We start from the raw sequence: 12,531 nt of genomic DNA, 5'->3' as shown, positions 1-12,531 counted from the left end.
TAAGTCCTCACTGGGAGCCAGGCATGTGTAATCACCACCAGCCAGAAGGAGCAGCAGAGGTTTACTGGGGGACGGAGCACCACTCACCATCCAGCCCCGCACAATACACCTTTCCGCCTCCCAGGCAGAACTGCTTACAAGCTCAAACTTTTTGTAGGGTAGACAGTCTCTGGGATAAAGCAATTGCGTGTACTTATAACCCCTGGAAAAGTGTAAATAAAGACGTGAAGTGCTCAAAATTACGGCACAGCATGTGACGTGAATACAGAGTATCACTTGAATCTGTTCCTGCACCAGATGAAGCCCTAAGCTCTCGTCCTGCCCAGGCAGGTGGTCGAGCTGGGAGTCCCGTCTCTGCTCCCGGCCTCAGTTTCCCCCTCGGTGGGACAGGGCTGGACGGGTCTGACCTTGACCGCCTAGCTGGCGCCCGGCCCGCCCCCTCCCGGGGAAAGGCGAGGCGGGTAAGCGTGTGTTCCGAGGAGCAGGCCCCCCTCCCCGCGCCGCCCCGCCCGGCTTCCCTCCGCAGCCGTAGCCACAATTTGGGCTGGTTGCCAGGGAGGAGCCGGATACGAGGCGGTTGCCAGGGTCAGCGTCCCGGAGGTCTCCGGGAGGAGGCGGGGAAAGCTGGCCAAAGCTCCATAGAGACCGCGAGATTCACCGCCCGTTCCCACAGTCTGGAGGGTCAGGCCGGCGGGCGCGCAGATAGCGCATGCGCGGCCCCGCCCCCGTCGTCCGGGCGAGGCGATCTGAGCTCAGTAACTCCTCCCCGCCCCCGGCGGTGAAAACTGCGCGTGCGCCAGATTAACTCTGCTCAAGGGCACCGGGATTACTTTGGGTGTGGCGCGCAGACCGCGGAGTGGAAAGGGGCTGGTGAGATGATCCCAGAATCTGGACTAGGGGTTCTGAGTACTTGTTGACATCCCATCCCTAGCGGCCTTCTTAAACCTCTCCTTATAATTCTGAGATAAGTGGTCTTGGTGAGGACCCACCCCTCTTTTGCTTCAAGGAAGGTAGGAATTGGGGCACAGCAGTGCATAAATGGTCCTAGATCATACAGAATTAAGTGGCAGAGCCTGGAGAAGAACCCAAGATTTCCTGACTTGCAGCGAAGCGCCTTTCTCTTCATTCAGTGCTTGCTTAATCAGTCCCAGGCCGGCTGGCAGACAGTTCATTCACACTGGCAGTGCTAATTGGAGGCCAAAAGTCTCCTTCCCAGAACACCAAGGAACCCCATCCAGCAACTCCACATCAAAGCTTCAGTCCCAGCTCTGACCTTGGCCTGTATTCCTCAGTCTGGGTAGGATGTAGGGCACACTGGAAGCACCCGCACAGAGGTCTCCCTGGGCGTATGCACACCCACCCACACGTGCACAGTCCTCTCTGTGCGTGATCTCGAATGGCTGTCTGCATATGGTATCAGAAACCACCCAACAAAAATGTAAAAAGCTCCTGTGTCTACTTGTGTGCATGTGTGGAGTTGGGGGGGCAGTCTGGCCCATCCCTTAGTGTTGGATTCTGGCTCAAGTTTGAGCACGTTCAGTAACAAGCAATGGCTCCCATCCAGGACAGCTGGATTGTGTGTGTAGACAGCTACCCTCAATGGCCCTGGACGGGGAAATGGACACTCCCTTGCATTCCCTCACTAGGAGTAACTGGAACCATCAGGGGTAAGCAGAGCTGAGACCCCTTCCCCACCTCACACACCCCTGCTGAGGTCAACAGGAACCCACCCAGAATAAAGCATGCAGACACCTTGCTCTTGTGGAGGAGAGGGGGCTTGGAGCTGCAATGCTAGGGCCCTATTTGCTCTCAGCAACCCCCCCCCCCAGAGGGGAGGGCAGTGAGCAAAGCCCCCAGCCACTGAGGAAGCAAGCCATTCTGTTTTCCCAGGGTGGTCCTCAGGACCATCCTGTAGGAAGAGGTTGGGTGTTCTTAAGGCTGTTCCAACACCCTGCCAGGAACTGTGTCATCTTCTGTTCCTCCCAAATTGCTGCCCTCTTTATCTGTCCTGTCCCAGCCTGGCTTGTCTCAAAACCTCAAGGCTGCAACTCTTTCCAAGAAAGCCAGGAACACAGCTGCAAGTTCCATTCCCCATGAGGGCGTTCCAACTCTCTCTGCTGGCTCCAGATGTAAAGGGACAGCTGTGGGGTGGCAGGAAGCCCAACTGGCAGCTAAGCAGGGGCCTGGGAAGATGGAGGACAAAGCTGGGAGAGACAGGCAAATGGCAGAGCTGTTAGGATTCTAGAGACCCGGGAAAGAAACTGCTTCATCCCCTGGCCATGTGACTGACTGACAGACCCAGCCAGACCCCCCAGTGTTGCCCTCCAGCCCTCCCCACCTCCATCTTGGCAGTCCAGGTTGCCCGCAGGACCTTCCATAAAGTCCATTTCTGGTTCCCCTTAATCTAAGAAAGGAAACTTGGCTTTCTCTGTCTGACTCCACCCTTGTCCTTAAAACACACACCTCCAGCATGAGATGTCAGTAACAGAAGAATGGTGACAGAGAGAGGAAAGAAGATGGGAGAGGACCCACTGCTCCACCTGACATCCTTGGTCCCTCTCTCCCTCTGGGAAGTAAACCGGGATGCAGGAGCAGACTGGGTGTGTGTGCACAGACCTGCTGCAGGCATCACCAGCTCACCTGCAGTGCCAGTGAGCACCACTGGGCACCAAGCCCTGTACTCGAAGTGATTATTCCCTGAATGGCTGAGCTGTCACACTCTCACCTGTTCCCTCCCCAACCTGAAAGGAGGCAGGGCATCACACCTGCTTGCTTCCATTTTAGGAAAAATAGTTTAATGGTGGGTTTTTAACCTCTGTTCTCAACAAGGTCCCCTTCTTGGTGGAACCCCCATACCAGTGCTCTTCCCATGCCTGCTGGGAGGTAGCAGCCCCTCTTTGGAGGGCACCCACCGATTCTCGATGCCCCCGCCCTCCTGGGAGGCCAGCTCTGTGTGTAGGCCTTGGTGGGTCCATCACATCTAAGTTTTTATAAAAAGTGGGCAGAACCCTATACTGGTCTCTTTGCTAGATGCCATGGGACCAGCCCACAGCACCTTCCTGCCCATAGTTAAATAGCCCGTTAAATAATCTCTCAGTGCTGGCAGAGAGGAGACGCTGCAGCAGCAAGCCCCTGCCTTGGCCAGCTCCCGCAGCCCAGGGCCTCCACCTGACCAGACCTGGCTCAACAGGAGCCGCCAGAACTCAGCTTCATCTCCAACTTGGCCAGTCCCGGGACTCCCTCCCCAAACAGAGGAGGTTAAGTCCAAGTGGGTCGTGCTGGCATCGGGCACCCCCACGCCGTGGGTGGGGGTCACCCAGGCAGCAGCATGGACAACCAATGGACTGCAGCTCTTGCCCAAGTCAGAAGGACGTGAGGTTCTTGACGGCTCCCATCTCCAGCATCCGCTTAATAGCCAGGGCCTCCTGGGAGACGTTGTGGCCTGACCCCTGTGGGAACAGCCAAGGAAGTGACTGAGGGACCTTGAGGGATCTTGCTGTCCCCAGAGAAGTCTCCCCTGCCACACCCCACACTTCGAGGGGCTCCTCCCTGAGCTGGCTCCTGTGCGGCTACACACAGAGGGTGCCTCAGCTCCAGCTCGGACTCCTGAATGACCACCTCCAGGGCCACCTCCCGGCCTCAGCACCACACTCCCTCACCCACTGTCCCTCTGCCTGTCCAATCCCCAGGCCCATCCATCCTACCCAGCTCTCGCAGCAGGGCTGCTTACCGCCATGGACTTGAGCGTGATCTGCTCGTAGTAGTGAATGGTCTGCTTCTTGTTGTAAGCATCTGGATAGCCAAAGCCAGCAATGTGTACCAAGTCACACAGGTGGAGGGCCATCGTGATGGCCAGCAGGCCTGTGGTAGGCTTCTGAGGGACAAGGAGTGGGGTGTATCAGAGAGAGCCCTGCTTCTCCCACCTCTCCCAGGCCCGCAGGCACTCATTACTGGAACTCTGCCATCATGGAAACGTCCTCCACCCACACCGTTCAGTGTGACTGCCATGAGCCAGATAATGTGGATAGGGTTGGTGCAACTGAAGAGCTGAATGTTTTATTTAGTTGAATTTTAATTAATTAAACTTTAAATAGTCACATGTGGCAGGCAAGGTGATGCACACCAGGAGTCTGACATGGGAGAAAACATGAGCCCTAAGGTGCGAGGCTGCAGTGAACTGTGTGCCCACACCTAGGAATGGCCACTATACTCCAACCTGGGCCACATGGAGAGAGCCTGTCTCTAAGAAACGTAGTAATTAATGTGAGTTAATAAATTAAAAAAAATAAATACAGGGTGGCCACAAAGTTCGTGTGCAATTTAATATAGTTATCTATGTAAATAATAGTTGCCTATTTTAAATTGTACAATAAATACCATATATGGCTTGTGGCTACTATACAGGACAGGAAGCATCACACATCCAGGGGAGGTTTTGAGCCTCTAGGGATGAGGAAGACCATCAGAATGACAATGATGACAACCCGTCAAACCTATTACTTTTTGAGCACTCAGGTGCCAGGTACTATGCTAAGCATCCTACATAGTACAATGCATCATCTCATCCAGTCCTCACAAAACACTTGGTGGGAGGTACTGTCATCAGCCCCATCTTACAGATGAGAAAACCAAGCCTTAGAAATATTAAGCAAGTTGCTCAAAGGAGGAAAAAGGTTCTGTCTTCCTCCTTGGAGAGCCACACCTCCCTCTGAAGATCTGGGGGCTGTGACATTCACCAGCTGTGTGACCCTTTTGGGGGTGGGCCCTTCCCTTCTTGAACCAGGACAGCTATCCTTTCCTACCACCAGATGAGCTTCCCTGAGGCCCTTACTTCCTCCATCCCTCAACCATCCTCAGGGGCAGGCAGCCTACCTCAGCTCCAGCAACCCATGCCCATTTAGGATCAGTTCTGGGCCTTCTCAGGCCTCTGCCTCTGTTCTCTCCCAGTGTCCCCCTAGCCCCCTACCCTCTCACCCTCCACTCCCTGCCGAACCTCACCTCTTCTTCCAGTGTCCCCCCAGCCCCCTACCCTCTCACCCTCCACTCCATGCTCAGCCTCACTTCTCCCAGTGTCCCCCCAACCTCCTACCCTCTGACCCTCCACTCCCTGCCCAGCCTCACCTCTCCCAGTGTCACCTTAGCCCCTACCCACTCACCTTCTACTCCCTGCCCAGCCTCTGTCTTCACCCTATTGCTGTCACCACCCCTGTGTTGGCTGTTGCTAACCCACATTTCTGTGGCCTCTCGCCTGCTCTGCTTAGACGGGTTCCTCATACTCATCCAGCTCCTCCTCCTGTATTCTATTAATCCAGTATATTAGCCATCACCACCCCACTATCTGCACTGGAATTTCAGACTTGGTCAGAAATCCCTCAGTTTCACCTGTGACCTGGGTGGTAGCACTCAGAACTGTAAGTGGACCCAGTGACATTTGCAGGTCTCCCTCACATGTGTGGGGGGTCTGTGAATGTATTTCCTTGTGTCACTTTAGATAGAGCCTGTGAAGATGATATTTCCTTGAGTCACTTTATATGGCACGGGTGACCATAGGAGAGGAGACTGTCCTGCTGGGCTTCACCGCATCTCCAGAACCTTTAAATCTGGGTGTCATTGGGTGTCAAGATCAGAAACAGAGGAAGTCAGAGGCTGGAAACACAAGAAGGATGTGTCATGCCATCCGTGGCTTGAAGAAGGAGGAGCCATGTGGCAAGGTCTGTGGGCAGCCCCAGGAAGTGAGTGTGGTCACTCCCAGCAGAAAGCCAGCAAGGGAATGGGGCCCTCAGCCCTACAAGCATGAGAAAACCATGCTTGGAGTTAAGGAAGCAAGGTTCCCCCCAAGCCTCCAGGGAAGAACTCAGTTGGGGAGGCGGGGAGGGGAAGGGGCTTAGTGAGCCTCTAATTAACAGGGGCAAAGCAGGGTATATGGCACACCTCCTGGGTAAAGGGCTCAAATACAACTTGGGCTTCTCCTAACAAATATAAGCAGTGTAACCTAATCATGTGTACCCTATATTAATCCAAAATTAAAAAAAAAAAGCTTAGTGCCTGTAGCTCAAGTGGCTAAGGTGCCAGCCACATACAGCTGAGCTGGCAAGTTCAAATCCAGCCCGGGCTGCCAAACAACAATGATGGCTGCTACCAAAAAACAGCCGGGCACTGTGGCGGGCGCCTGTAGTTCCTACTTGGGAGGTGGAGGCAGAAGACTCACTTGAGCCCAAGAGTTGAAGGTTGCTGTGAGCTGTGATGCCATGGCACTCTACCCAGGGAGATAGCTTGAGGCTCTGTCTCAAAAACAAACAAACAACAAAAAAAAAACCTCAATCTAGTTGAGGAACTGAGTCCAGCCTATGAGCACAGAGAATCTAACCTCATTGCCCTGGGCTTTGGCCCCCAAGACTTTGAGCTCACTTGTGGGCCCCACTGTAGGCCTCCTGGCTGCCTAAGGAGGGAGCAGCAGCAGGACATGAGTATGATGTCATATCCCTCCCTCCTTCCCCTCCCTGCCACCCTGAACTAGGTTCAGGTCCTCACCCTCTTTTCTCTCCTTCCCTACTCCTCTTTGTCCACACTCTGTCTCTGGCATAAAACTCCTGTTCATGGCCCTCAATTCCACCAGCTCAGTGGCGCTGCTGGCCCCTGCCAACCAGAGGCCTTTCTCTGCCCAATAAGTGTGGGATCCTTGCAGGCCTGGGGGCCTCCCAGACAGTCCTCAGCAGAGGCCTGTCCTTCCTCTGAATCCCAGCACAATGCCCCACTGCGGCACTATGGAACTCCACAGTGCAGCCTTCGTGTTCACTCTGCTAGACTGAGTCCCCTTAGGACGAGGGGCGTGTCCTGCTCACCAAGCACACAGATGTGGGCTTGGCACTGAGCTGTCACAAAAGCAGACACTCACCCAGTTCACATGCACATACTCAGCAAAGCATAACATCATTCGCTCAAGACCTGAGCAGGTACTGTGTGCTGACCTCCATAATGAACATTTTACATAATGATTTTTTTTAATCCTACAATGGCTTTAAAAGGTCAGTATGGACATTGTCCCCACTACACAGGCAAGATGACTGAGGCACCAAGTGGCGGTCCAGTGGAAAGGTAGGTGGCACAGCTGAGGCCCTGCCTACATCTGCTGGCTCACCTCTGAGTCAGATGTGCAAGTACTTGGGAAGCTACAAAGGGGTTAAAGTGCCACCACAGGGCACTGACACTGCAGCCATAACATGCAAGGCTGCATTCTGACCCCCAGAACCGACACACCCTACCCAACTATGACCCGCAAGACAACTCCTCATTCAGACCAGCATGCTCCAACATAAGGTCGCAGAATCAGTACTTTACAGTGACCCTGCAGGGGCTCAAGTTGCCCCAGTTTACAAACTCTGACCAGTGCCCTCCAAAACCATCCTCTAACTCCAGCCCCCAAACCTGATGCCAACCTTTCACCTCTCCCCACTCTGAAGCTGTCCCCAGCGTGCCTGAACCTGACCATAGCAAGGTAATAACCTGTCTTTGCTTTCAGGTATTTTCCTGGAGGTCAGATGCAAACTGTTGCCTCTGTTGTTATTCTCCCATCTCCTGGGGTCCTTGGTCCCTCCTACTTCCTGCCCAGGTCATCCCACCAGCCACTGTCACCTGCTTAATCTTGCGTGGCTGCTGCATGGGCAAGCTCAGCAGTTTGTCAGCCGCAATCTCCATGAAGAAAGGATTGAGAATCCGAATCTGTTTAGGATTGACTTCCCAGATGAGGGGAGGCTGCTTCCAAAAACCTTTTCGCACCTGGAAGGATGGAGTCAGAGAGAGAGACGGGAGGGAGTGAAGACCTGTTTCTCAAGTCCAACTCAGTGTTCTCCAGCCAGCAGGTGGGCTACTGTATTCTCCTTCAGGAATACAGAAGAGAAGGCAGAAGATGGGGTGTGTACCAGAGCAGGGAGACCAGAGGAAAGGTCTGGGAAGGAGTGGGAGGGACACCCCCTCCAGGAGGCCCAGTAACAAGATAGCCAGGCACAGGGTCAACCAGGGCCCTCTTCCAAGGATATCCAAACAGGTGGAAGGGGCTTGAGTCTCAGGCTGCCTAAACACAACAGAGATGCCAGATCAGATGTCCACCTGTCCAGCATTCGACTGGACGTCATATACTCTTTCTGGGTTCTGTGGATTGGACCTCACTGTTCTTTTTTTTTTTTTTTTTTGAGACAGAGCCTCAAGCTCTCCCCCTGGATAGAGTGCTGTGGCATCACAGCTCACAGCAACCTCCAACTCCTGGGCTCAAGCAAGTCTCCTGCCTCAGCCTCCCAAGTAGCTGGGAGCACAGGCGCCCTCCACAACACTCGGCTATTTTTGGTTGCAGCCGTCACTGTTGTTTTGGTGGGCCCAGGCTGGATTCGAACCCACCACCTTAGGTGTATGTGGCTAGCGCTTTAGCCACTTGAGCCACAGGTGCCGAGCCAGACCTCACTGTTCTAACTTGCCCCTGGCCTGGAGATGACTACTCCCAAGTTTCTCACAGCAGACACATACTCCAGCAGCTTTCCTGTCCCACATGGCCCTCAGTTGGGTGCTTTTGGCTGGTACTACCTGACTCATGGGCTTTTATGCCAGTTGCTGGGGTGGCTACCAAAAGCCATGCAGGGCACTGCCCTCGGTGGCAGGCCTAAGACACTGACTGCTGGGAGCCCATTTAACACTGTCCCCTCACCGGCTCTTTAGGGCTGCAAGACAGACATCGTGTATCATGAGGGCCCATCCCTGGGTCTCAGGCCCCACCTGTCCTCACACGTACCCGTTTCTTATCACTCAGGATGGTCTCAATCCAGTGGAAGTCCATCGCCTTGAAAGCTACCAGCACAAGAAGTGTGTCTGGGTTGTTTTCCACTTTGGGGTTAAAGTGGGCAGATTCAGGGTAGAAGAGACGCATGGTGGTCTTGGAGCCCACATCACCCTCGTAGCCAGCCACCGGAGCGTTGTTTAGTCTGCAGGAAGAATACCCATCAGCACAGCCCCCGGGCTTGGTCATAGCCAGATTCAGGGTCCCCAGCCCCCAGCAGAAGCAGGACATGAGCACGCACCTGATAACTACGTCGTACTTGTCAATGGCCTCTCCCAGCGAGCTGTTCCGTAGTCGGTGCCCGTTTCCCACCACCACACAGCGGCGGCACTTGAGGCTGCCACAGAGGAGCAATCAGACAGTCGAGCCCCTGCCCACTTTACCCTCACTGACTGGACCTCCCAGAGCCCATCTTGGGATCACTTGCTAGGCCCTGGCCAGGTCCCCACCATGGTCATGCTAGTTTTACAGCCTTGAGTCTTAGAAGAGAAAGGACACTGAGCAGAGCAGGGGAGAGGGGTGGAGAGGAGGGAAGGTACATGGGCACACCCCTGAAGGGCCCTTGCTACTGCCCAATTTTGTCTGTCGTGATACCCTTGCCTGCTTGCACTGATGCCCAGGCTGGGCTGCCGTGAGCTGGTTGGGGTGGTGCTAGGGCATGACTGCTTCACACTGCCAGGGGAGGAGCATCTCCTTACCTCTGGATGCTCTCGGGTACAGCGTAGCTGGTGATGGCCAGCACTCGGAGAAGCAGGTCTTCTGCAAAAAGAACCGATGGAGGGCTGACACAGTAGCTGGTGTTCTGAAGGCTGCCTGCCCTCCCTCCCGTGTCCTCAGAGCCCGGCTGCTGTCTTCCTCCTCTGGCTCAGAACTTGGGCACTGGAGCCGTGGATGGCAAAGAATAGGAAGCAAAGTAGCAAGGGGCCCAGTGGGAACATACCACTCCCTTTGGTCCCATAAGGCAGCTCGTAGGCAGATGGCGTCTTGACCCAGAAATAATCCTTAAGCTGCAGGAAGATGGGCTGATCTCGGGAGTAGCTGCAGGAGGTGAGACAAGGTGGGAATGAGAAAAGAATTAATACTGATGCAGAAGCAGGGCCAGGCCCTGACCAACACTGCCTGGTTCCCCTTTCCTCCCTGGCTTCCCCTGACCCAGGTCTACCCCACCCTGTGAACCCCTTCTGCATGTCCTGCCCCATCCCCCATCCTTTGGACTCACTTGCCGAAGAGCTTAGAGGACCTTCTCTCTGCCTCGCCCTGTAGGCATGGCTCCCTCTTCTCTGGGATGGGAAAATAAAAACTGGAGACAGAAGAGGAGAGGAGTCAGGAGCCTCAGTCAGACCAGGAACCCAGAGGCCATGTTCCAGCACCCTCAATCTTCTCCACGCACAGAGGTCCCTGGTGCCAGAGAGGCACTTGCAGTGTGAAATCATCTCAGCCCAACTTTCACTTTGAACCCAGATCACTGGGATCCAGCTCCTCCTGCCCCTGCACGCCCAGTGAGGGCCCAGGTTCCCTCCCCATGAAAGGACCTGCAGTAGCAGCTGAACAGGACAGGTTCTGCCCCGGCTCCTGGAACCTGGCTGTCCCACAAGCTCCTGCACCTACACCTGTCCCTGAGAAGAACCAATGGAAAGACATGGAAAGTGGACTCACAGCTCAATGTAGCTGTCTTCTCGGGAGATGGAATACAACACCATGACGACCAGGGCCAGAGCCAGCATGGCCAGGAGCTTCCAGCCTGCAGGGCACATGCACAGAGGAGCTGGAGGCAGACACAGGCTGGGATAGCCCTGCCCACCCTCACCCCTGCCCTACTCTCCAGCAGACCATTCCCTGGCCCACTCCTGGCCCAGCTCAGGGTTTGGACCTGAGTGTATCCGCTGTCCTTCAAGGTGAAGAGAGGGGCCCATGGCTCCCCCTCCATAGCCCCCAGGGGTCCTGGGATGCTGCTGAAGACTGCTCCTCTCCAGGGGTATGTCCTTTGGGGTAGGGTGCTCACACAACACTCACGGGACTTGCTGGTCATGTTTCTCAGCAGGCAGCAGGGTTCCTGGGGAGAGCTGTCATCCTGGCTGCCTCGGGCCACCTAGGAAATGAGAGTCACAGGTGTTTGGTCAGCTCCATGAACGCTCCTGCCAGGGTGCTGGAGCAGGACACATCTCCATCCATCCCATCTCTCCTCTGCCCCCAGGGCTAGCCATCTCCAGAGTGTCCTTTTTCACCCTGGACGCCCTCCTAACTCCTTGAGGGTCAGGACTAGGTCCTGAGCCAGACCACCTGCTCTAGTCTCATGTCCTCTCTACATCTTTTTTTTTTTTTTGAGACAGAGCCTCAAGCTGTCCCCCTGGGTAGAGTGCCATGGCATTACAGCTCACAGCAACCTCCAACTCCTGGGCTCAAGCGAGTCTCCTGCCTCCGCCTCCCAAGTAGCTGGGACCACAGGCGCCCGCCACAGCGCCCGGCTATTTTTTTGGTTGCAGCCGTCATTGTTGTTTGGCGGGTCCGGGCTGGGGATTCGAACCCGCCACCTTAGGTGTACGTGGCTGGCGCCTTAGCTGGTTGAGCTATAGGCGCCGAGCCTCCTCTCTACATCTTGACCTAGGAAGGGCCATCTCCAGGGAGTAGTCGGCTACCTCCACCCACTGAGGATGTGAAAGTTAAGCTAACTGCATGACGGCTTGATTCATCCTCTACCCAAAGTCTACAGATTCCATCCCTTCCCAGGCACCTTGCTTGGTATGGCCACCACCCACCTCTCCTTATCAACCTCCTCCAATTCCCCAAGACAGGCCCGCTCAGGCCAGAGATGGAGGGGGATGGACTATGCAACAGGCTCATGACACTCCCCCAACCCTCCCAGACCCTGACCAAATGCAGACATAGTCGAGCCTCATCACACCAGGGGTAACTCAGTGAAGGCTGCCAAACGGGGCATGGGTTGCTAGAAGGGCTAGAGACCACAAGATGAGAGGAGTGGGCTGCTGTGTTCACAGGGGTCAGGGCCACCTGCTGAGTCTGCAGCCTCCATAGCCACAGGAAAAGGCAGAAGATGCCCAGGGCCACTTTCTCACACCCATACCATATTTCCCTAAGGACCCAGACCAGGAGAATCACCTGGGACTGCCCCTGGGCACCACCTCGGTTAACCCAGGTGGGGTCTGCAACAAGCTTGTTCAGAAGTGGCCCAGGTCACTTATTTGATCAGGAAAGGTAGGGGAAGCCCTGAGGTTTATTCTCTCTGGGAATCAATGAAAAGCCTTCAGCTACTTCTCAGGGGTAGGGGACAGCGTCTTCATAAAGGCCTGGTCTGTGTTACAAATTGTGGATCACTGGTTCTGACTGCTGTCCAGTGTGAGTTGGTGCTCTGTCCCCCAGCAGGGCATCCCCAGACTCCACTCTGAGCCCATAATCAGCAAAGAATGAGATTACTGAGTCCAGAGGGAAGGGCCAGGCTGGGGCCAGAGTCAGACCTCAGCAGGGCCAGTACAACCTGCCCCCACATCCCAGAGGGAACAGAATGGCCCTACCCAGTAAGGGAAGGCTGTGGGTTTATAGTCAGGCATCTTGAGTTAAAGTCCTTGCTCTAGGCTCGGCGCCTATAGCTCAACCGGCTAAGGCGCCAGCCACGTACACCTAAGGTGGCGGGTTCGATTCCCCAGCCCGGACCCGCCAAACAACAATGACGGCTGCAACCAAAAAAAAAA

The 12,531-nt window shown here is 55.1% G+C and overlaps 1 protein-coding gene across 2 annotated transcripts in view; it reads right to left on the bottom strand.

Annotated features, from left to right (window-relative positions):
• Nucleotides 1-2,773: 2,773 nt before the first annotated feature.
• Nucleotides 2,774-12,531, bottom strand: part of ST3GAL4 (ST3 beta-galactoside alpha-2,3-sialyltransferase 4) — a 49,918-nt gene continuing 40,160 nt past the window's right edge. For both annotated transcript variants that reach the window (XM_012808958.1, XM_023516775.1), the window contains exons 2-11: nucleotides 10,838-10,913; nucleotides 10,481-10,565; nucleotides 10,044-10,124; nucleotides 9,765-9,862; nucleotides 9,523-9,583; nucleotides 9,066-9,161; nucleotides 8,780-8,969; nucleotides 7,633-7,776; nucleotides 3,731-3,874; nucleotides 2,774-3,449 (exon numbers count right to left, since the gene is read on the bottom strand). In XM_012808958.1, the coding sequence (XP_012664412.1) occupies nucleotides 3,363-3,449; nucleotides 3,731-3,874; nucleotides 7,633-7,776; nucleotides 8,780-8,969; nucleotides 9,066-9,161; nucleotides 9,523-9,583; nucleotides 9,765-9,862; nucleotides 10,044-10,124; nucleotides 10,481-10,565; nucleotides 10,838-10,853 (1,002 nt within the window). In that variant the 5' untranslated portion in view covers nucleotides 10,854-10,913 and the 3' untranslated portion in view covers nucleotides 2,774-3,362. The remainder of the gene's footprint in view (nucleotides 3,450-3,730; nucleotides 3,875-7,632; nucleotides 7,777-8,779; nucleotides 8,970-9,065; nucleotides 9,162-9,522; nucleotides 9,584-9,764; nucleotides 9,863-10,043; nucleotides 10,125-10,480; nucleotides 10,566-10,837; nucleotides 10,914-12,531) is intronic.

This window comes from Otolemur garnettii, unplaced genomic scaffold, assembly GCF_000181295.1.
Source record: "Otolemur garnettii isolate 467f Iridium unplaced genomic scaffold, OtoGar3 scaffold00097, whole genome shotgun sequence".
Classification (NCBI taxonomy): Eukaryota; Metazoa; Chordata; class Mammalia; order Primates; family Galagidae; genus Otolemur; species Otolemur garnettii.
This window is presented reverse-complemented; position numbering and strand designations above follow the sequence as displayed.